Here is a 22,263-nt window from a genome sequence, read left to right as displayed (position 1 = left end):
CGTTTTTTTCGTCAGGGTCTCCTTTTAGACTTATACACTCCGCCCAACGCTGTTCTAATTTGTTGATGCCTTCCGAATAGTAGGAATTGTCCAAGTCTGCAAAATACATATTAGTTGCTGCAATCACCTCCTCGTTTGAATAAAATCTTTGTCCCGCCAGCCGTTTCTTCAAATTGGGGAACAAACAGTAGTCCGAGGGAGCCAAGTCTGGAGAATAGGGGGGATGTGAAACGAGTTGGAATCCTATTTCCATTAATTTTGCAACCACAGCTGCTGAGGTGTGTGCTGGTGTATTGTCGTGATGGAAAAGGACTTTTTTGCGTTCCAATCGCCGGCGTTTTTCTTGCAGCTCGGTTTTCAAACGGTCCAATAACGATGAATAATATGCACCTGTAATAGTTTTACCTTTTTTCCATATAGTCGATGAGGATTATCCCTTGCGAATACCAAAAGACAGTCACCATAACCTTTCCGGCCGAAGGAATAGTCTTCGCCTTTTTTGGTGCAGATTCTCCTTTGTTAACCTTTCATTTAGATTGTTCTTTAGTCTCAGGAGTATAGTAATGTATCAATGTTTCATCCACAGTGACGAAACGACGCTTAAAGTCCTGCGGATTCTTCCTGAACAGCTGCAAACTATCCTTGCAACACTTCACACGATTCCGTTTTTGGTCAAGCGTGAGCAATCGCGGAACCCATCTTGCAGATAGCCTTCTCATGTCCAAATGTTTATGCAAAATATTATGTACCCGTTCATTCGAGATGCCCACAGCACCAGCAATCTCACGCACCTTAACTCTTCTGTCATCCATCACCATATCATGGATTTTGTCAATGATTTCTGCAGTCTTAACCTCCACAGGGCGTCCAGAACGTTCAGCATCACTTGTGCCCAAATGGCCACTCCGAAAATTTTGAAACCTCTTATAAACTGTTCTAATCGAAGGTGTCGAGTCACCGTAATGTTTATCAAGCTTCTCTTTAGTCTCCTGAGGCGTTTTGCCTTTCATAAAGTCATGTTTAATCACCGCACGGAATTCTTTTTCGTCCATTTCTTGACAATCACACGACTCCCTTGATTCACACGAATGTCAAACGCAAACAAATAGACCAATATGGCTGATACTTGGTGTGCGTTCTTTCCAAAGATGCTACTAACTACCGCGCGACCACTACGGTCGCAGGTTCGAATCCTGCCACGGGCATGGATGTGTGTGATGTCCTTAGGTTTCAGTAGTTCTAACAAGGGAACCTCCCCATCGCACCCCCCTCAGATTTAGTTATAAGTTGTCACAGTGGATAGGCCTTGAAAAACTGAACAAAGATCAATCGAGAAAACAGGAAGAAGTTATGTGGAACTACGAAAAAATAAGCAAAATATAGAAACTGAGTAGTCCATGCGCAACATATATAACATCAAGGAGAGCGTTAGTCGAGTATCGCCGTGGTCACGTGGTTAGCGTGAGCAGCTACGGAGCGAGAGGTCCTTGGTTCAAGTTTTCCCTCGACTGAAAATTTTAATTTCTTTATTTTCGCGAATTTATGATCTGTCCGTTCGTTCATTGACGTCTCTGTTCTCTGTAATAAGTTTAGTGTCTGTGTTTTGTGACCGCACCGCAAAACCGTGCGATTAGTAGACGAACGAAAACATTTGATCGCAAGGTCATAGGTCAACCGATTCCTCCACGGAAAAACGTGTCTGATATATTCTATACGACACTGGTGACGGCATGTGCGTCACATGACAGGAATTTGTTGTCGATCCACCTAACTTGTACACTTGGCGAATGGGTAAAAAGATTCTTCTACCTTTCCCGATTTAGGTTTTCTTGTGGATGTGATGACTCCCAAAAAACTGATGAAAACATAATAGTTTGTCACATAAACTGAAAATAAAAAATTAAAGTTTTCACTCAAGGGAAGACTTGAACCAAGGACCTCTCGTTTCGCAGCTGCTCACGCTAACCAGGGGACCACGACGCTGCGGTGCGTTGCATATCTTCCGCATGGACTACTCAGTTTATATATTTTGCTCATTTTTTCATAGTTCCACACAACTTCTTCCTGTTTTCTCTATTAATGTGTGTTCAGTTTCTCAAGGCCTATCCACTGTGCCAACTTATAACTAAATCTGAGGGGGGTGCGATGGGGAGGTTCCCTTGTAAGTTCTAGAGGACTGATAAGGTACGTCCCATAGTGCTCAGAGCATTTTGAATCTTTTATTTTTTATTTATTTTTTTTTTCTTCTAACTAAACATGACCTCGATACTCGCCGGTGGTGCCATCTCTCGGACGCCACTCGTACATGAATATTTGAAAAGAGCGGAGTTTTATGTACACTAAGGAGACAAAAGTCACGGGATACCTCCTAAAATGGTGTCGGACCTCCTTTTTCCAGTCATAGTGCAGCAGCTCAACGTCGCATGGAATCAAAAAGTCGTTGGAAGCCTCCTGCAGAAATACTGAGCCATGCCGTCTTTATAGTCGTCCATAATAGTGAAACTGTTGCTGCTGCAGCATTTGGTACACGAACTGATCTCCCGATTATGCCTAATATGCATTCGCTGCAATTCATGTCGGCCGATATGGCTGGCAGACCATTCGCTCGAACTGTCCAGAATGTTTGTCAAACAACAATTGTGGCCTGGTGTCATGGCGCATTGTCGTCCATAAAAATTCCGTCGTTGTTCGGGAACATGGAGACCACGAATCGCCGCAAGTGGTCTCCAGTCAATGATCGGCTGAGTTGGACCAGAGGACCCGGTCTCTTCCATGTAAACACACGCCACACCATTATGGAGCCACCGCCAGCTCGCACAGTTCCTTATTGACAACTTGTTTCCGTGGCTTCGTAGTGTCTGCGACACACGCGGACCCTATCATCTTTTATGAAATGAAATCGGGACGCATCTGACCACGACACGGTTTCCCAGTCGTCTAGGCTCCAACCGATTTGTCACAGGCCCAGGCGCTGCAGGTTACGTCGTGCTGTTAGCAAAGGCACTCGCCTCAGTCGTCTGAAGCCGTAGCTCATTAACGACAAGTGTCGCCGCACTGTCCAAATGGATACATCTGTCGTACGTCCAGCACTGATTTCTGTGGTTATTTCACGAATTGTTGCTTGTCTGTTGCTGTCGGTTGTTAAATGGAGGCCGTCGACTACCGTGTTGTGCATAGTGAGAGGCTATGCCTGAAATCCTTTATCCTCGGCACACTCTTGACACTCTGCATCTCGGAATACTGAATTCCTTAACCATCTCCGAAATGGACTGTCCCGTGCTTGCAGCTCCTACTGCCACTTCAGAGTCTGTTAATTCGCGTCGTGCGGTCGTAATCATGCCGAAAACCATTTCACACGAATCGCCTGAGTACAAATGACAGCTCGGCCAATGCACTGCACTTTTATACCTCGTGTACACGATACTACTGTCGTCTGCATGCAGGGTGTATCATAATTAATGGCGTAAACGCTGTAAGTAGGCTGTTTAGGTTCTTATATTGGTAACGCCACATAGCGCTCTGAAAATCACTGGCTGTGCTGTGTGCAGTCTGTGGCTGGTTTGCATTGTTGTTGTTCCATTGTGTCTAACTTTTGAAGATTTTCTTCCATTGTGTCTAACTTTTGAAGGTTTTGTTCCATTGTGTTAACTGTTGCTGTGTTTGTCTCTGATTTTGTTTCATTTGCTGCATTAATTGCAGTAATAATGTATTAGTGTGTGGAATCTGTTCCTCTATGCATTTCGGCAGTGCATTTGCACCGGCAGCATTCACATTTTGACAAGCATAAAATGTGTTTTGACTTATTTGAGAAAACGGTGAGGCCCCAAAACCTGAATCTACAGTATTTGCAAGATTGTGTCCTGTCATTTCGGATTCCTGAGGCAAGCTGTTGCCGACCGATCGATCGATAATGCTTCCCTGTTCACTAATTGTTTCACTGCCTACACCATTATTTGCAGACCGCTCCATTTCCCTATCCACAATCACCAAATTACTAGTTTGAACATTAGTTAATTCATTATACGGTGGCGCTAACACACTGCTTTCGTCTTCACTGTCATTTCTCAGTTTACTTTGGAGCCTAGTATTACGCTTTTCACACACCATTATTGTCACAATATTTCACACGACAACGCAGAAAAGCACAATTTGAAGGGCAAAATAAGAGAACACATTAACATAGCACTGAAAATAATATCTCGTTAATTGCAAGCGCAGCTGCGAAATACTTGGTGCAAATCTACATGCATGCCACAAGTGTTTTACTGTACAACAATGAAAAACTACAACTACAAAGGAAATTCTCTCTACAATTACGCGCTAGCAATAAACAAAGGCTGCACTAATTGCACAAACTACAAGAAAAAATCAGAAGATTCCAGTGAGGTATCCTCAGCTAAGGGTCGACATATGAAACGTCCCCTTAGAACAATTATACAAACTGTGCTTAAACTGACACACAATATTTTTTTAGCGCAACGCAATCTGACTTTCAATAATCCCTACAAAAGAATGGCCCTGACTAACATTAACCTATACCTTTCACAAATCACTTACCTCACAAAAATTTTCGTTACTCGAACTACTGCAATACAGCGAGCGCCACTACTGCCAGCTAAGACATCCATTCTTACACATGTACTGTTTCTGATGGATACACGTCAAGATCATCCGCTCTAAAAAAATCCGCTATCTCACTTCCCCACATCCACCACTGCTGGCGGCTCACCTCCAACTGCGCAACGCTACGCGCTGTTAACAGCCAACTGCCCAACACTACAATAGCCAACAACAATGCAAACCAGCCACAGACTGCACACAGCACAGCCAGTGATTTTCAGAGCGCTATGTGGCGTTACCAATATAATAACCTAAACAGCCTACTTACAACGCATACAGTTGACAGTACACGATACTAGAACCAAAAAATGTCTCAGTAAACATAGGGTCGAAAATGCATACCTTACGAGCTACGAGCAATTTTTCATCTTCCATACTGTGAAACAAATCTCTTCTACTGCAAAGTCACATTGTAACACGCCCGGGAGTGGGTGGGGGTACTTAAACTGGTTGTCGTTTCGACCGTGCACCCTGTCCACACCACGTACCTGGTAATCCCGCGGTGGTCGTACTCTTCTGCTCCACACTGCTGCCGGCTTGCCTGAAATTATCTATCGAGATATGCAAGCGGGTTTAGGGGAGCCACTCAACCTTAAAACGCAACACTGTTCTACGTCTGGTATGAAAGTCTATATTCTGAGACGATAAGGAAATCACAGGTTGCACTGTTAGCACTCTAAGTCGTAAATGTTTATCCCAATTAACAATCTTGATGATTATCAATCCACAATATCACTCAGACGAGCGTATGCGTAACCGGCACGACGCGGGTGATTGTTGATGATGCGGAAGCCGAATGATCAAAATGGCTCTGAGCACTATGGGACTCAACTGCTGAGGTCATTAGTCCCCTAGAACTTAGAACTAGTTAAACCTAACTAACCTAAGGACATCACAAACATCCATGCCCGAGGCAGGATTCGAACCTGCGACCGTAGCGGTCTTGCGGTTCCAGACTGCAGCGCCTTTAACCGCACGGCCACTTCGGCCGGCGCCGAATGATCGAACGAAAGTTCTTACACTCGTCACACATACAGATATCTGGTAATTGTCCTCCTTGACGCTAGTAATGATATAACACTGTTCGTAAAGTTAATTTTTCAGTTCTCGGTTCTCACTTGTACGAGCGTGCGTATAACAGTTGCGGCGCGGCTGATTGTTGATAATGCGGAACGCGATGACCGAACGCACGTTCTCACGCTCGCTACAAGACACTGGCACTTGACTGCACTCTTTTATGGTAACTAATTTTTACTGATTCACATCAGTTCATTCTAGGAGACCGAACTTGGTGCGGATGATCGATGCTGTGCGACACGCAACGAGTGGATGCATAAATGCGTTATTGACGGCACTGCTCATTTTCAATTACTTCTTGACGCACATTACTCTGAATCATTTTCTTATTTTATCACTTTAATAGCACTTGTAGCAAGACTTCAACTTCCAACTAACAATGCCTCTCACATGCAGAGCTACACACTACTCAACATAACAGATGCGTGTCCCGCGCTCGAATCTACAGACGCGGCTGCCCGCAAAGATACCCCACAATTAAGCCAGCGATATGACAATACGCTTACAGCATCTGCTCTAAAATACATTCCTTAACAGCTATGAGCACTTGTTCATCTTTGCTACTTTGAAACACAACTCTTCTATTGATCAAGTGCTCGTAACTTGCAAGGTATGCGTTTTAGAGCACATGTTTTGCTGGACATTTTTTTCTTATTTTAGTCCATACTACCACTTCCCAAAACATGGAAAGCAAAGAACCTGCAGTAGAGGAGACTTGTTTCCCAGTATCAAAGATGAAAAATTGCTCGTAGCTCTTAAGGTATGCATTTTCGACCCTATGTTTACTGAGACGTTTTGGCTTCTAGTATCGTGTACTGTCAACTGTATGCGTTTACACCATTAAATACACTACTGCCCATTAAAATTGCTGCACCACGAAGATGACGTGCTACAGACGCGAAATATTACCGACAGGAAGAAGATGTTGTGATAGCCAAATGATTAACTTTTCAGAGCATTCACACAAGGTTGGCGCCGGTGGCGATACCTACAACGTGCTGACATGAGGAAAGTTTCCAACCGATTTCTCATACACAAACAGCAGTTGACCGGCGTTGCCTGGTGAAACGTTGTTGTGATGCCTCGTGTAAGGAGGAGAAATACGTACCATCACGTTTCCGACTTTGATCAAGGTCGGATTGTAGCCTATCGCAATTGCGGTTTATCGTATCGCGACTTTGCTGCCCACGTTGGTCGAGATCCAATGACTGTTAGCAGAATATGGAATCGGTGGGTTCAGGAGGGTAATACGGAACGCCGTGCTGGATCCCAACAGCTTCGTATCACTAGCAGTCGAGATGACAGGCGTCTTATCCGCATGGCTGTAACGGATCGTGCAGCCACGTCTCGATCCCTGAGTCAGAGGATGGGGACGTTTGCAAGACAACAACCATCTGCATGAACAGACGACGTTTGCAACAGCATGGACTATCAGCTCGCAGACCACGGCTACGGATAATGACATCGCTCGACTACAGTGGCCAGCGTGTTCTCCAGACATGAATCCTATCGAACATGCCTGGGATAGAATGAAAAAGGGCTGTTTGTGGACCACGTGACCCACCAACCAATCTGACGGATATACACCGAATCGCCGTTGAGGAGTGGGACAATCTGGACCAACAGTGCCTTGATGAACTTGTGGACAGTATGCCACGACGAATACAGGCATGCATCAATGCAAGAGGACGTGCTGCTCGGTATTAGAGGTTCTGGTGTGTACAGAAGTCTGGACCACCACCTCTGAAGGTCTCGCTGTATGGTGGTAGAACCAGCAATGTGTGGTTTTTATGAGCAACAAAACGGGCGTAAATGATGTTTATGTTGATCTATAGTCCAATTTTCTGTACAGGTTCCAGAACCTTCGGAACAGAGGTGATGGAAAACATTTTTTGATGTGTGTATATGAAAACGCTGTATATTCTGAAATTAATAGTATCGTGTAAAAAAAATTTAAAAAGCTTTAAAAACAGTAAAAAACAATAGGAAAGGCTTCGCTTTCATTCATGTTCCAAATGATTTATTAAGATTTCGAATTTCTACCGTCAAAATGGGCGGAGTTCGACGAGGAGCCGACGGCAGAATCCTGAAACATTTTCCACAAATAGCACATATACAGGGTGTTACAAAAAGGTACGGCCAAACTTTCAGGAAACATTCCTCACACACAAACAAATAAAAGATGTTATGTGGACATGTGTCCGGAAACGCTTAATTTCCATGTTAGAGCTCATTTTAGTTTCGTCAGTATGAACTGTACTTCCTCGATTCACCGCCACATGTGTGGGCTGACGAGAATCCGCACGCAATTGTGCAACCACGTCATCAACACAGATTTTCTGTGAACGTTTGAGCAGGCGTTGTTGGTGATGTCTTGATTGGGCCCCATGTTCTTCCACCTACGCTCAATGGAGCACGTTATCATGATTTCATACGGGATACTCTACCTGTGCTGCTAGAACATGTGCCTTTACAAGTACGACACAACATGTGGTTCACGCACGATGGAGCTCCTGCACATTTCAGTCGAAGTGTTCGTACACTTCTCAACAACAGATTCGGTGACCGATGGATTGGTAGAGGCGGACCAATTCCATGGCCTCCACGCTCTCCTGACCTCAACCCTCTTGACTTTCATTTATGGGGGCATTTGAAAGCTCTTGTCTACGCAACCGTGGTACCAAATGTAGAGACTCTTCGTGCTCGTATTGTGGACGGCTGTGATACAATACGCTATTCTCCAGGGCTGCATCAGCGCATCAGGGATTCCATGCGACGGAGGATGGATGCATGTATCCTCGCTAACGGAGGACATTTTGAACATTTCCCGTAACAAAGTGTTTGAAGTCACGCTGTGTGTTTCCATTCCATGATTAATGTGATTTTAAGAGAAGTAATAAAATGAGCTCTAACATGGAAAGAAAGCGTCTCCGGACACATGTCCACATAACATATTTTCTTTCTTTGTGTGTGAGGAATGTTTCCTGAAAGTTTGGCCGTACCTTTTTGTAACAACCTGTGTATATCCGTTTCGCATACACATTTAGCAATTGTGAGTCACTGCTGAGTTCGTTAGTATAAAATTAACAAAGAAAAAACCACCTAAAACCAATAAAAGATATTACTAAATTTGTTGATCATTTACAGCAGCACTGCAGCAAATACCTTACAGGCAGTCCCTCATGTTAACCACTGGAACACATCGGGGTTGAGAAAGTTATATTCTTCACGAAGGCTCTGTTGCGTAATTCTAGATCTATAACCTATGCCAACATTACTTATGTCATTGGAAACGAGTCCCTGGCTGCTAGAACCAGGGTTCCAGAATACCCACACTATCCCCAGGCATTCCAGGACCCATCACTGTGTGAGACGGAGCCACAGGTGAATTAGCATTGTAATCCATCGTCCCGCCTGTGTCAACTAATAGTACGTAAAATTCACCGAACCACCCAAACCCCTCAGCCTGCTCTTACTGGGAGACCGACATGAGTCGACAAGATATGTCACGTCAAATTCAGCCGCTTGTGCTAAAGGCGTACTCGTACCACTACAAGCATACGCTCCATAATACAGTCATAAGAAGTTCTGCCCAAAGAACATTCCCTACAATATGATCCAGTTGAGTGTAATCTATTGAAATGGTGTACCTTAACGGCACAGTTTCCCTACACTTTTATTTTCGTTTTGACTTCGGTGCTATCCGCGTGGCGCAGTCAGGAAAATAGCGGCAATATCGGTTTATTTAGTTTGTTTATCAACCTTCAGAGCGGAGGGGAGAGAGAGGAGACCTCCTTGGATGGGATGGGCGTTCGGTTACAGCAGAATGGTAATTTTCATGGACTTGGCAGAACTGACCTGCTGGCGTAGCAAATTAATGCTTTTCGTCAACTAGTTTATTGGGGGAAGTGGCAACAAAACGACTATTCACGTTGGTGTGTAGAATATATGAGTCTGGCTACATACCATCTGACTTTCGGAAAAGCATCATCCACACAATTCCGAAGACGGCAAGAGCTGACATATGCGAGAATTATCGCACAATCAACTTAACAGTTCATGCATCGAAGCTGCTTACAAGAATAATATACAGAATAATGGAAAAGAAAATTGAGAATGCGCTAGGGACGATCAGTTTGGAAGTAGAGCGACGAGAGAGGCAATTCTGACGTTACGGCTAATAATGGAAGCAAGGCTAAAGAAAAATCAAGACACTTTCATAGGATTTGTCGACCTGGAAAAAGCGTTCGACAATATAAAATGGTGCAAGCTGTTCAAGATTCTGAAAAAAGTAGGGGTAAGCTATAGGGAGAGACGGGTAGTATACAATATGTACAACAACCAAGAGGGAATAATAAGAGTGGACGATCAAGAACGAACTGCTCGTATTAAGAAGGGTGTAAGACAAGGCTGTAGCCTTTCGCCCCTACTCTTCAATCTGTACATCGAGGAAGCTGTGATGGAAATAAAAGAAAGGTTCAGGAGTGGAATTAAAATACAAGGTGAAAAGATATCAATGATACGATTCGCTGATGACATTGCTATCCTGAGTGAAAGTGAAGAAGAATTAAATAATCTGCTGAACGGAATGAACAGTCTAATGAGTACACAGTATGGTTTGAGAGTAAATCGGAGAAAGACGAAGGTAATGAGAAGTAGTAGAAATGAGAACAGCGAGAAACTTAACATCAGGATTGATGGTCACGAAGTCAATGAAGTTAAGGAATTCTGCTGCCTAGGCAGTAAAATAAGCAATGACGGACGGAGCAAGGAGGACATCAAAAGCATACTCAATATGGCAAAAAAGGCATTTCTTGCCAAGAGAAGTCTACTAATATCAAATACCGGCCTTAATTTGAGGAAGAAATTTCTGAGGATGTACGTCTGGAGTACAGCATTGTATGGTAGTGAAACATGGACTGTGGGAAAACAGGAACAGAAGAGAATCGAAGCATTTGAGATGTGGTGCTATAGACGAATGTTGAAAATTAGGTGGACTGATAAGGTAAGGAATGAGGAGGTTCTACGCAGAATCGGAGAGGAAAGGAATATGTGGAAAACACTGATAAGGAGAAGGGACAGGATGATAGGACATCTGCTAAGACATGAGGGAATGACTTCCATGGTACTAGAGGGAGCTGTAGAGGGCAAAAACTGTAGAGGAAGACAGAGATTGGAATACGTCAAGCAAATAATTGAGGACGTAGGTTGCAAGTGCTACTCTGAGATGAAGAGGTTAGCACAGGAAATGAATTCGTGGCGGGCCGCATCAAACCAGTCAGTAGACTGATGACCAAAAAAAAAAAAAAAGATTATTGTTCCATCAGTAGCGTTTCATTGAGGTGTCAGGCCAAAACTTCTTAATAGGATTTCAGATGCCTTCAATAATCACTAGGAAGGAACTTTATTAGAGATGAGCGCCTTCACTGCCACTCGGTCTGGTAACTACTGGCCACTTGGCCTAGTTCATAAATCATCAAAACTTTAAAATAATTCACTATCAGTCAAGGCCACTTTCCTTATAGTACAAGAGACAAGTACCGATCAGTAACGTGCTCCAGCTATTCATTGAAATTTCCCTAACTTAGTTCTTTGAGACAGAGATGGGCAGTCTCTCTTCAATGCTATTCCGATGAATACTAAAAATTACAACTTCGTTTGCAGTTACCGTGTGTCAACCAAAATTGTACGCCGAATCTCCTGATAGTCATTGTTGATTAATCTGTAGCTCTCTGAACTTTTGTTTAGTTTTACACTGAAGCGCCAAAGAAACTGGTGCAGGCATGCGTATTCAAACATAAGAGATATACAGGGTGAGTCACCTAACGTTACCGCTGGATATATTTCGTAAACCACATCAAATACTGACCAACCGATTCCACAGACCGAACGTGAGGAGAGGTGCTAGTGTAATTGTTTAATGCAAACCATACAAAAATGCACGGAAGTATGGTTCAAATGACTCTGAGCACTATGGGACTCAACTGCTGTGATCATCAGTCCCCTAGAACTTAGAACTACTTAAACCTAACTAATCTAAGGACATCACACACATCCATGCCCGAGGCAGGATTCGAACCTGCGACCGTAGCAGTCGCACGGTTCCGGACTGCGCGCCTAGAACCGCGCACGGAAGTATGTTTTTTAACACAAACCTACGTTTTTTTAAGTGGAACCACGTTAGTTTTGTTAGCACATCTGAACATATAAACAAATACGTAATCAGTGCCGTTTGTTGCATTGTAAAATGTTAATTACATCCGGAGATATTGTAACCTAAAGTTGACACTTGAAACCTCCGACGTTCAGTTGCGTGTTGTAACAAACACGGGCCACGGTCGGCGAGCAGCATCTGCAGGGACATGTTTACGATGACGACTGTGTTTACGAGTGTGGCTGTAGTGCACTGTTGTGGTTTGGTCTAGCTGTCGCAGTGTCCGCGTGTAGCGCTTGCTGCTATTGTTATTCTGCATTCGTCTCCGCACGCGGACCAACTGTAGTACACCGTGTTACCAGACGTCTGTGATAGTGTAGTGTTGTAGGAACTGTGACCATGGTGTATTCGAACTCTGAAAAGGCGGAGATGATACTCATCTATGGCGAGTGTCGACGAAATGCAGCTGAAGCCTGCAGGGTGTACGCAGAACGGTACCCGGACAGAGAGCATCCAACGTGCCGCACATTGCAAAACATCTACCGCCAACTGTATGCAACAGGTATGGTCGTAGCACGCAAATGGGCCCGTCACAGGAGAGGCGGGTGCAGTTGGTGTGTTAGCTGCTGTTGCCATGAACCCACACATGAGTACACGGAACATTGCGAGAGCCGGAGGACTGAGTCAAAGTAGTGTCATGCGCATACTGCATCGTCACCGCTTTCACCCGTTTCATGTGTCGCTACATCAGCAATTACATGGTGATGACTTTAATCATCGAGTGCAATTCTGTCAATGGGCATTAACAGAGAATGCGCTGCAGTTCTACCTGTTTACCTATGAAGCGGGTTTCACAAACCACGGGGCAGTGAATCTACGGAACATGCATTACTGGTCCGTGGACAATCCTCGCTGGCTCAGACAGATAGATCGACAGCGACCGTGGACTGTAAATGTATGGTGCGGAATCATTGGCGACCACCTCATTGGTCCTCACTTCATTGCAGGGGCCCAAACAGCTGCAACATACATCGCGTTTCTACAGAATGATCTGACGTTGCTCGAAAATGTCCCACTGGAAACGCGTCGACGTATGTGGTATCAGCATGATGGTGCAACTGCACATTCCGCAATTAGCACTAGGCTGACCCTTGACAGTATGTTCGACGGGCGTTTCATAGGACGTGGAGGACGCATAAATTGGCCAGCCCGTTCTCCTGATCTTACACCTCTGGACTTCTTTCTGTGGGGTACGCTAAAGGAGAATGTGTACCGTGATGTGCCTACAACCCCAGAGGATATGAAACAACGTATTGTGGCAGCCTGCGGCGACATTACACCAGATGTACTGCGGCGTGTACGACATTCATTAAGCCAGAGATTGCAATTGTGTGCAGCAAATGATGGCCACCACATTGAACATCTATTGGCCTGACTTGTCGGGACACACTCTATTCCACTCCGTAATTGAAAACGGAAACCACGTGTGTACGTGTACCTCACCCCTCATGGTAATGTACATGTGCGTCAGTGAAAAAGACCAATTACAAGGTGTTAGCATGTGGACGTAATGTGCTGTTCCAGTCTCTTTTGTACCTAAGGTCCATCACCGTTCCCTTTGGATCCCTACGTAATTCGGTGCTCTCCGATACACACGATCGAACAGCGGAGGAGTGGTACTCAAGCGTCAACTTTAGGTTCCATTAAAAAAAACGTAGGTTTGTGTTAAATAACATACTTCCGTGCATTTTTTATCGTTTGTATTAACCAATTACACTAGCCCCTCTCCTCACATTCGGTCTGTGTAATCGATTCGTCAGTATTTGATGTGGTTTACGAAATACATCCAGCGGTAATGTTAGGTGACTCACCCTGTATAAACAGGCAGAATACGGGGCTGCGGTCGGCCACGCCTACATAAGACAACAAGTGTCTGGCACAGCTGTTCGATAGGTTGCTGCTGCTACAATGGCAGATTATCAAGATTTAACTGAGTTTGAACGTCGTGTTATAGTCGGGGTACGAGCGATGGGGCCTGCTCGGACGAGTCTCGCTTCAAATTGTATCGAGCGGATGGACGTGTACGGGTACGGAGACAAGCTCATGAAACCATGGACCCAGCGTGTCAACAGGGGACCGTTCAAGCTGGTGGAGCCTCTGTAATGGCGTGAGGCGTGTGGAGTTGGAGTGATATGGACCTCTGATACGTCTAGATACCACTCTGACAGGTGACACGTACGTAAGCATGCTCTCTGATCACCTGCATCCATTCATGTCCATTGTGCATTACGATGGACTTGGGCAACTCCAGCAGGACACTGCAATACCCCACAAGTCCAGAATTGCTACAGAGTGGCTCCAGGAACACTCTTCTGAGTTTAAACACTTTTAAACACTTCCGCTGGCCATCAAACTACCCAGTCATGAACATTATTGAGCATACCTGGGATGCCTTGCAACGTGCTGTTCAGAAGAGATGTACATCCCCCTCGTACTCTTACGGATTTATGGACAGCCCTGCAGGATTCATGGTGTCAGTTCCCTCCAGCACTACTCGAGACATTAATCGAGCCCACGCTCACATCGTGCTGCGGCACTTCTGCTCGCGGGGGCCAGTTTCTTTGGCTCTTCACTGTACATCTACTCTGGCTGCACGCGGTCTTCTTCAGTATCTGTTGAGAATATTCTCTTGGAAGCTTTCCTCGACGTGTGATCGTCTTAATGGTCGACTATCATTCTAAATTGGGATTCTTCCATTATGCGTCTCGGAAAGTGCCCTACCATTCTGTTGATCTCGACCCTCGGTGCTGCTGGCGAGGTCTCAAGCATACTGCTTGCAGGCGTATTTGCCCACACTTGAAGATGGTGCCTCCAGTACCCTGTTTAACTTCCCGTGTCGCACTCGCGGGCTATCTTGCATACAGAACCCGGCTCAGTTCTTACGTTACGATGTGACATGTAATTATAACTATTTTATTGTATTTTCTGATCTGACTTGTAATTAAAATTTTGTATGGTCGTGAGAGTGGTGAACCCTTCATCACTATAAGAACGGGGGCGAGTCAAATGAAAACCTTAAACTAGTAATAACAAATCGAAATTTCGCGTCGTTATCCTATAAGTTGGTAAGCATGCTACAAACAGCGTGCAGAATGGCCTGTAGGTGGCAGCATAGTGCAGATGACATATACCGTCGGAGTAGCAGTATAAAGATGGTACCAGGGAAGAACAGCGTTCTGTTATTCGGTGTTTCGGTAGTGAAGGTGTGAAACCTTTTTAAATTCATCGAAGAATGAAGGTTCAGTACGGTGATCCATGTTTGTCACAGCAGCAAGTCTACGAATGGAGTAGGAACTTCGCAAATGGTGTGACTTCAGTGGAAGATGCTTCTCGTCCAGGTCAGGCACAACGAGTTGTGACTCCACAGAACATTGCAGCAGTTGAAGCCATAGTGAAGGAAAACAGCCCAGTGACACTGAATGACATTGCAGCATGTTTACAGATTAGTCATGGCTCAGCACACCACATTGTGCATGATGTGCTCCAGTTTCACAAGATGTCTGCAAGATGAGTGCCACGGCAGCTGACTCCTTAAATGAGGGAACGACGTGCTGATGCTTGTGAAAAACTTCTTCGGCGCTTTGAACGAGAAGGTGATGGCTTCCTTACAAAAATCGTTACTGGGTACGAAACCTGGCTTCACTTCCACCAACCGCAAACGAAGAGAGCGAGAGAGGAATGGCGCCATTCCCCATCACCAACACCAAAGAAGTTTCGAACAGAACCATCAGCAGTGAAGGTTATGCTGACACTCTTCTGGGACGAAAAAGGCGTCATTTTGGAGTATTACATGCCTAGAGGGACCACTGGCACCAGTGCATAATACACAGATCTCCTAAAAAATCATCTGCGGCCTGCAATCAAATCAAAGAGACGTGGATTGCTGTCAGCGGGTATCCTTTAGCAAGGTCCCACACTGCCCATACAACAGTTGCAACAATCACAGGCCTGCATTTTGAGTGTCTTCCTTGTGCACCATACTCACCAGACCTCGGCCCAAGTGATTTCCACATGTTTGGACCACTCAAAGACGCAATGGGAGGAAAGAAGTTGCGTTCTGACGAAGAGGTACGCCACGCAGTGCATGAGTTGTTGCGCGGAGTACCAAAAGAAATTTTTTCTAAAGGAATTTATGCAGTTTGTAAGCGCTGGAGGACTTGCATTGAGCATGGGGGACATTGTGTTGAAAAGTGATACAGCTTTGTACCACTTCTGCACAGTAAATAATATTTAAAAAGGTTTCCATTTGACTCACCCTCGTATACCCAGCAAAAGCACCCTAGAGACATCTAGGACGAAACAGTACAGAAGTGGCTGTTGACTGCAGGTAGCTGAGGCCATCAGGGAGAAGGTGCAGATCGGGGTGGAGAGGATGTCCGACCTGACGCGGCCAGTGATGGAGCCGCTGGTGGAGGCGACGCACAAGATCTCGCACAACCTGGGGCTCGGCGTCCAGGCCCCGGGCTCGGGCTCGGGCTTCCAGGACAAGATGGGAGGCGTGGCGGCGGTGGCGGCGGCGCACCCGGCGCTGCTGCCCGCGCTGGGGCTGGTGGCCGGCGGGGCGGCGCTCGGCCTGGGGGCGGTCGCCGTCGGCCGCTTCCTCGACGTCGACCCCCTGCGCCGCAGCGGCGACGACGCCGGCGCCGACCTGCCGCTGGAGCACAAGCGCGCCCTGCAGGCCGTCGCGGAGTCGCTCGCGGACCCCCAGCAGCTGGTCGTCTACCGACCGGGCTCCGACGGCTCCGACCAGCGCCCGAAGAGGGCCTCCGGCGACCGCGACCGCGACGTCATTCTGGTGCTCGAGGAGGCACCGGGTACACCAGTTAGGACCAAGAGGTCTACACCGGCACTGAGGTAAATCTCACTTTCCGCAGATACTCTCACCGCAAAACACTTCCCTTATCGCTCGAAGGGTTCTTCAGTTTAGCACCGAGGTAACTGTCATTTCCCTCAGATATTCTCACTCTTAAACTACTTCTTACAAGGAAATCTCCCCATCGCACCCCCCTCGGATTTAGTATTTTAACTTCAGTGACAATGGCCACGAAATCCTGCAGACTTACATAATATATTCTGATGGTACACCCAAGAACCTTTCGAGCAAGAAGTAAAGTGAAACTTCCTAGCAGATTAAAACTGTGTGCCGGACCGAGACTCGAACTCGGGACCTTAGCCTTTCGCGGGCAAGTGCTCTACCAACTGAGCTACCCAAGCACGACTGACTCGAACTCGGGACCTTTGCCTTTCGCGGGCAAGTGCTCTACCAACTGAGCTACCCAAGCACGACACACGCCCCGTCCTCACAGCTTTACTTCTGCCAGTACCTCGTCTCCTACCTTCCAAACTTTACAGAAGCTCTCCTGCGAAACTTGCAGAACTAGCACTCCTGAAAGAAAGGATATTGCGGAAACATGGCTTAGCCACACCCTGGGGGATGTTTCCAGAATGAAATTTTCACTACACGTGACCACGGCGCTCCAGAGCTCACAGTATCCTTGATGTTGCTTATCTTGCACATGGACTACTCAGTTTGTATATTTTGCTTATTTTTTTCATAGTTCCACACAACTTCTTCCTGTTTTCTCGATTGATCTGTGTTCAGTTTTTCAAGGCCTATCCACTGTGCCAGCTTATAACTAAATCTGAGGGGGGTGCGATGGGGAGGTTCGCAGCAAGGTGCGCAGGAGAGCTTCTGTAAAGTTTGGAAGGTACGAGACGAGGTACTGGCAGAATTAAAGCTGTGAGGACGGGGCGTGAGTCGTGCTTGGGTAGCTCAGTTGGTAGAGCACTTGCCCGCGAAAGGCAAAGGTCCCGAGTTCGAGTCTCGGTCCGGCACACAGTTTTAATCTGCCAGGAAGTTTCATATCAGCGCACACTCCGCTGTAGAGTGAAAATTTGATTCTGGAAACATCCCCCAGGCTGTGCTAAGCCATGTCTCCGCAATATCTTTTCTTTCAGGCGTGCTAGTTCTGCAAGGTTCGCACGAGAGCTTCTGTTAAGTTTGGAAGGTAGGAGACGAGGTACTGGCAGAAGTAAAGCTGTGAGGACGGGACGTGGGTCGTGCTTGGGTAGCTCAGATTGTAGAGCACTTGCCCGCGAAAGGCTAAGATCCCGAGTTCGAGTCTCGGTCCGGCACACAGTTTTAATCTGCTAGGAAGTTTCACTTTACTTCTTGCTCGAAAGGTTCTTGGGTGTACCATCAGAATATATTATGTAAGTCTGCAGGCTTTCGTGGCCGTTGTCACTGAAGTTAAAATCGTCTGGGTTATTAGGCCGCGTCATGTTTCTTCTAAAATGTTCGACGTTTCGACCCCTCTGCTAGGATCATCCTCAGGGTCTTTTGGTGTCCACTACTGCTAGAACACTGTCTGAGACGAGTGTCGCGTCCTCTTATAAAGTGGCAGTTTTCTGGCGTTCTACATCTACATCTACATCTACATCCATACTCCGCAAGCCACCTGACGGTGTGTGGCAGAGGGTACCTTGAGTACCTCTGTCGGTTCTCCCTTCTATTCCAGTCTCGTAGTGTTCGTGGAAAGAAAGATTGTCGGTATGCCTCTGTGTGGGCTTTAATCTCTCTGATTTTATCCTCATGGTCTCTTCGCGAGATATACGTAGGAGGGAGCAATATACTGCTTGACTCCTCTGTGAAGGTATGTTCTCGAAACTTCAACAAAAGCCCGTACCGAGCTACTGAGCGTCTCTCCTGCAGAGTCTTCCACTGGAGTTTATCTATCATCTCTGTAACGCTTTCGCGATTACTAAATGATCCTGTAACGAAGTGCGCTGCTCTCCGTTGGATCTTCTCTATCTCTTCTATCAACCCTATATGGTACGGATCCCACACTGCTGAGCAGTATTCAAGCAGTGGGCGAACAAGCGTACTGTAACCTACTTCCTTTGTTTCCGGATTGCATTTCCTTACGATTCTTCCAATGAATCTCAGTCTGTCATCTGCTTTACCGACGATCAACCTTATATGATCATTCCATTTTAAATCACTCCTAATGCGTACTCCCAGATAATTTACGGAATTAACTGCTTCCAGTTGCTTACCTGCTGTATTGTAGCTAAATGATAAGGGATCTTTCTTTCTATGTACTCGCAGAACATTACACTTGTCTACATTGAGATTCAATTGCCATTCCCTGCTGCACCATGCGTCAATTCGCTGCAGATCCTCCTGCAATTCAGTACAATTTTCCATTGTTACAACCTCTCGATATACCACAGCATCATCCTCAAAAAGCCTCAGTGTACTTCCCATGTCATCCACAAGGTCATTTATGTATATTGTGAATAGCAACGGTCCTACGACACTCCCCTGCGGCACACCTGAAATCACTCTTACTTCGGAAGACTTCTCACCATTGACATTCTGCGTGCTGGACAAGTGATAGCATTGGTTAAAATTCAAATTGGATGGCTCTGACATCGATTTTTATAACGTACATGTACTGGCTAGAGAAACAAACATTTATAGAAGAACGGCCCGTGAAGCGGTTGAAATTACTAAAAATGCATCTAATTTCAACAGAGAGGACGGCTATAGGTTTCCGGCATCGTGGCTCCCCGCCATCAAGGAAGTAAATACGCGGCCGCGGTGTGTGAGTGGCATAAACATCGCGCTGCAAGTCACCCTGGCGGACAATAATATTTTGGGTAAACATTGCCCGTCTCTTGCTTAGTCCGTTTCGAATCTAGCCACTGATGATGACCAACCAATAGCGGTAGCAGGCATTTCAACCAATAACTCTTCTCGAGCATATGTGTGGAATAGAGCCTTTCTATCCAATGACGATTGACCGCGAATGGTATCCACAGGCGATGAGCTACCAACGCCCCTTCTTCTGCATCAGAGGTCAATATTAGCCTATGACTATGGCACACCAATGGTAGCCATTTGAATTTTAACCGATGCTATCACTTCTCCAGCACGAACGCCAGAAAACTCCCCCTTTATAAGTGGACGCGACACTCGTCTCAGACAGTGTTCTAGCAGTAGTGGACACCAAAAGATCCTGAGGAAGATCCCAGCAGAGGGGTCGAAACGTCGAACATTTTAGAAGAAACATGACGCTGCCCAACAACCCAGAAGATTTTAACTTCAATCAGAATATATTGTCTAAACTGCACATTTCTCTGAAGCACTGCTTGTCCTCTTCAGTTGCAACCATTGGTGTCCACAGAAATTTCCCAAGAGGGGTAAAATTCGACCAACGGCCTTGCCGCAGTGGTAACATGGGGATCACCGAAGTTAAGCGCTGTCGGGCTGGGCTAGCACTCGGATGGGTGACCGCTCGGTCTGACGAGCGCTGTTGGCAAGCGGGGTGCACCTAGCCCTTGTGAGGCAAACTGAGGAGCTACTTGATTGAGAAGCAGCGGCTAAGGTCTCGTAAACTGACGTACGGCCGGGAGAACGGTGTGTTGACCAGATGCCCCTCCATGTCCGCATCCAGAGACGCCTGTGGGCTGAGGATGACACGGCAGACAGTCTGTACCGTTGGGCCTTCCACGGCCTGTTCGGACGGAGGGCAAAATTCTTAAATGGCTATTTTTAATATACAGTGTCTCATTAGGTGAGTTTCAAAATGTGCCGCATCTCAGGAAGTAAATTTGACAAGAAGTATACAAAATTTACTGTAACACAAACGACTGATAGTAATCCAATTAATAATTATAGATAGATTAATTTTGTATCCAAACAGTACACAAATTAGCCAGAATAAAAAACTATAAAGTAGGAGGACATCTTTTCTAGTCGTTTCGAATTCTTTGATTTAACGATCTAAAATTACGTTCTCATATGGTTAAACCCAGGGTTCCCAGCGAGTTACGAAATAAGTCTAGGAAACGTTTACAACAAAATTTATTTATAGCCCCATACGAAACAATCGCAACAGAGAATAGTCACAAGACTGAGAAAATCCCACTGTACATCAACAAAAATTATCAATGAATACTCCTCGAAGAGAAAGAACAAGCCGCAAACATTGAGAAAGGCTAACTAGATCTGACTTCATCTACAATATTTTCCTTACATACTAAGCACATTTGATCACGTTAAGGGATTTCTTTCCTTGTTTTCATCCTTCCTATTTCCTAATGTTGCTCAAAATACGTTTTGAAAATAAAATTTTTGGCTTTCTCACTGGAAGTATAGCCTGGGGTTTGTAACCGACTAGACGAGCACAAGTAATCTTTCAAAACCACCCTCAAATTGGCCAGTGGAATCGACTTTTAACAGTCGACAAGATTCCTCTTCCTCGAGAAGACATATTTATCGAACATGTACTACAGTACATAGTCTTATGACTAAGTACTGCACTACTAATATTTTTAAGTATGACAAGGCCAATATCTGGCATGTTTTAATTTTATATTGTGACATTTCTGAAGAGGGCTACATTATTACAGCGTATGCAACTGGACTCTGAAATTTAATATAAGTACACTTTTCAGTTGCTGACTCTGCTGCAACATGCTAAAAATATTACTTTGAGTTTCTCTACGCCTTCCTTCGAGTTATTTTCATCCATTTAATGTCCTGACTGATCCATCTTTGCATGCTAAAGAAAAAAACATAAGAACTTAAGTTTATATGCTATCTGCTTTTTCTGGAACGACCTGAACATCAGATGTGATATTTTTAACTTGTCAGTGTTGTTACTGCTGCTAGACATTGTAATAGCCTAGAATATAGAAAATGTCATCAGTTGTTCGTAAAGATAAAATAAAAATGTAATATTTCTTACTTACATACGAAACTCGGCATTTTAAAGTTATGGCACCGAAGAAATCACTAAGAACAAAGAAGTTGTTCTTCTGACTCAAAATCGTGTAAAGCGGCCTCTAGACTGTCAATAATATTATGCAGTATTACTGACCGTCTGCGCACAAGATCGAAGGTTGTCCAATATATTGTACAAGATATTGTCTGAACCTTTGAAATTCGATTTTTGTTGGCCAACTGCTTAGATCAGTGGTTCACAACGTCGGGGTAGTTACCCAATGAGGGGTAAAATGAAATTTACTAAGCGGTAAAAAACAAAAGGATTCTGTTACGTTTAGATCGCAAAACTACATTACTTTTAAAAGATCTTTACCATTTGCTGATTACACAAGTTACCAGTAATTACATTTTTGTTTCCAAACTAGTATTAACGCTTGATTCAGTGTTGTGGAGGTTCCGGCTGGTGAAATCAATGTACGAAGATCTTCCTTGTCCAACAATCCACTCACTACACATATACTTTCTACTTTCTACCGTTTATCTATGGCAGTAAAATTGAGACACCTACTCTGAGGTGACGAAAGTCATGGGATATCTCCTAATACAGTGTTTGACCTCC

At 45.2% G+C, this 22,263-nt stretch overlaps 1 protein-coding gene across 1 annotated transcript in view; it reads left to right on the top strand.

Moving 5' to 3' along the window:
• The window catches only part of LOC126209900 (uncharacterized), a 148,121-nt gene that overhangs the window by 87,527 nt on the left and 38,331 nt on the right, over positions 1-22,263 (top strand). The window contains exon 8 of the mRNA XM_049939022.1: positions 16,239-16,765. Coding sequence (XP_049794979.1) covers positions 16,239-16,765 — 527 coding nt within the window. The remainder of the gene's footprint in view (positions 1-16,238; positions 16,766-22,263) is intronic.

This window comes from Schistocerca nitens, chromosome 10 (assembly GCF_023898315.1).
Source record: "Schistocerca nitens isolate TAMUIC-IGC-003100 chromosome 10, iqSchNite1.1, whole genome shotgun sequence".
NCBI classification, from domain to species: domain Eukaryota; kingdom Metazoa; phylum Arthropoda; class Insecta; order Orthoptera; family Acrididae; genus Schistocerca; species Schistocerca nitens.
Note: the sequence above shows the minus strand (reverse complement) of the source record. Positions and strands in the feature narration are given on the sequence as shown.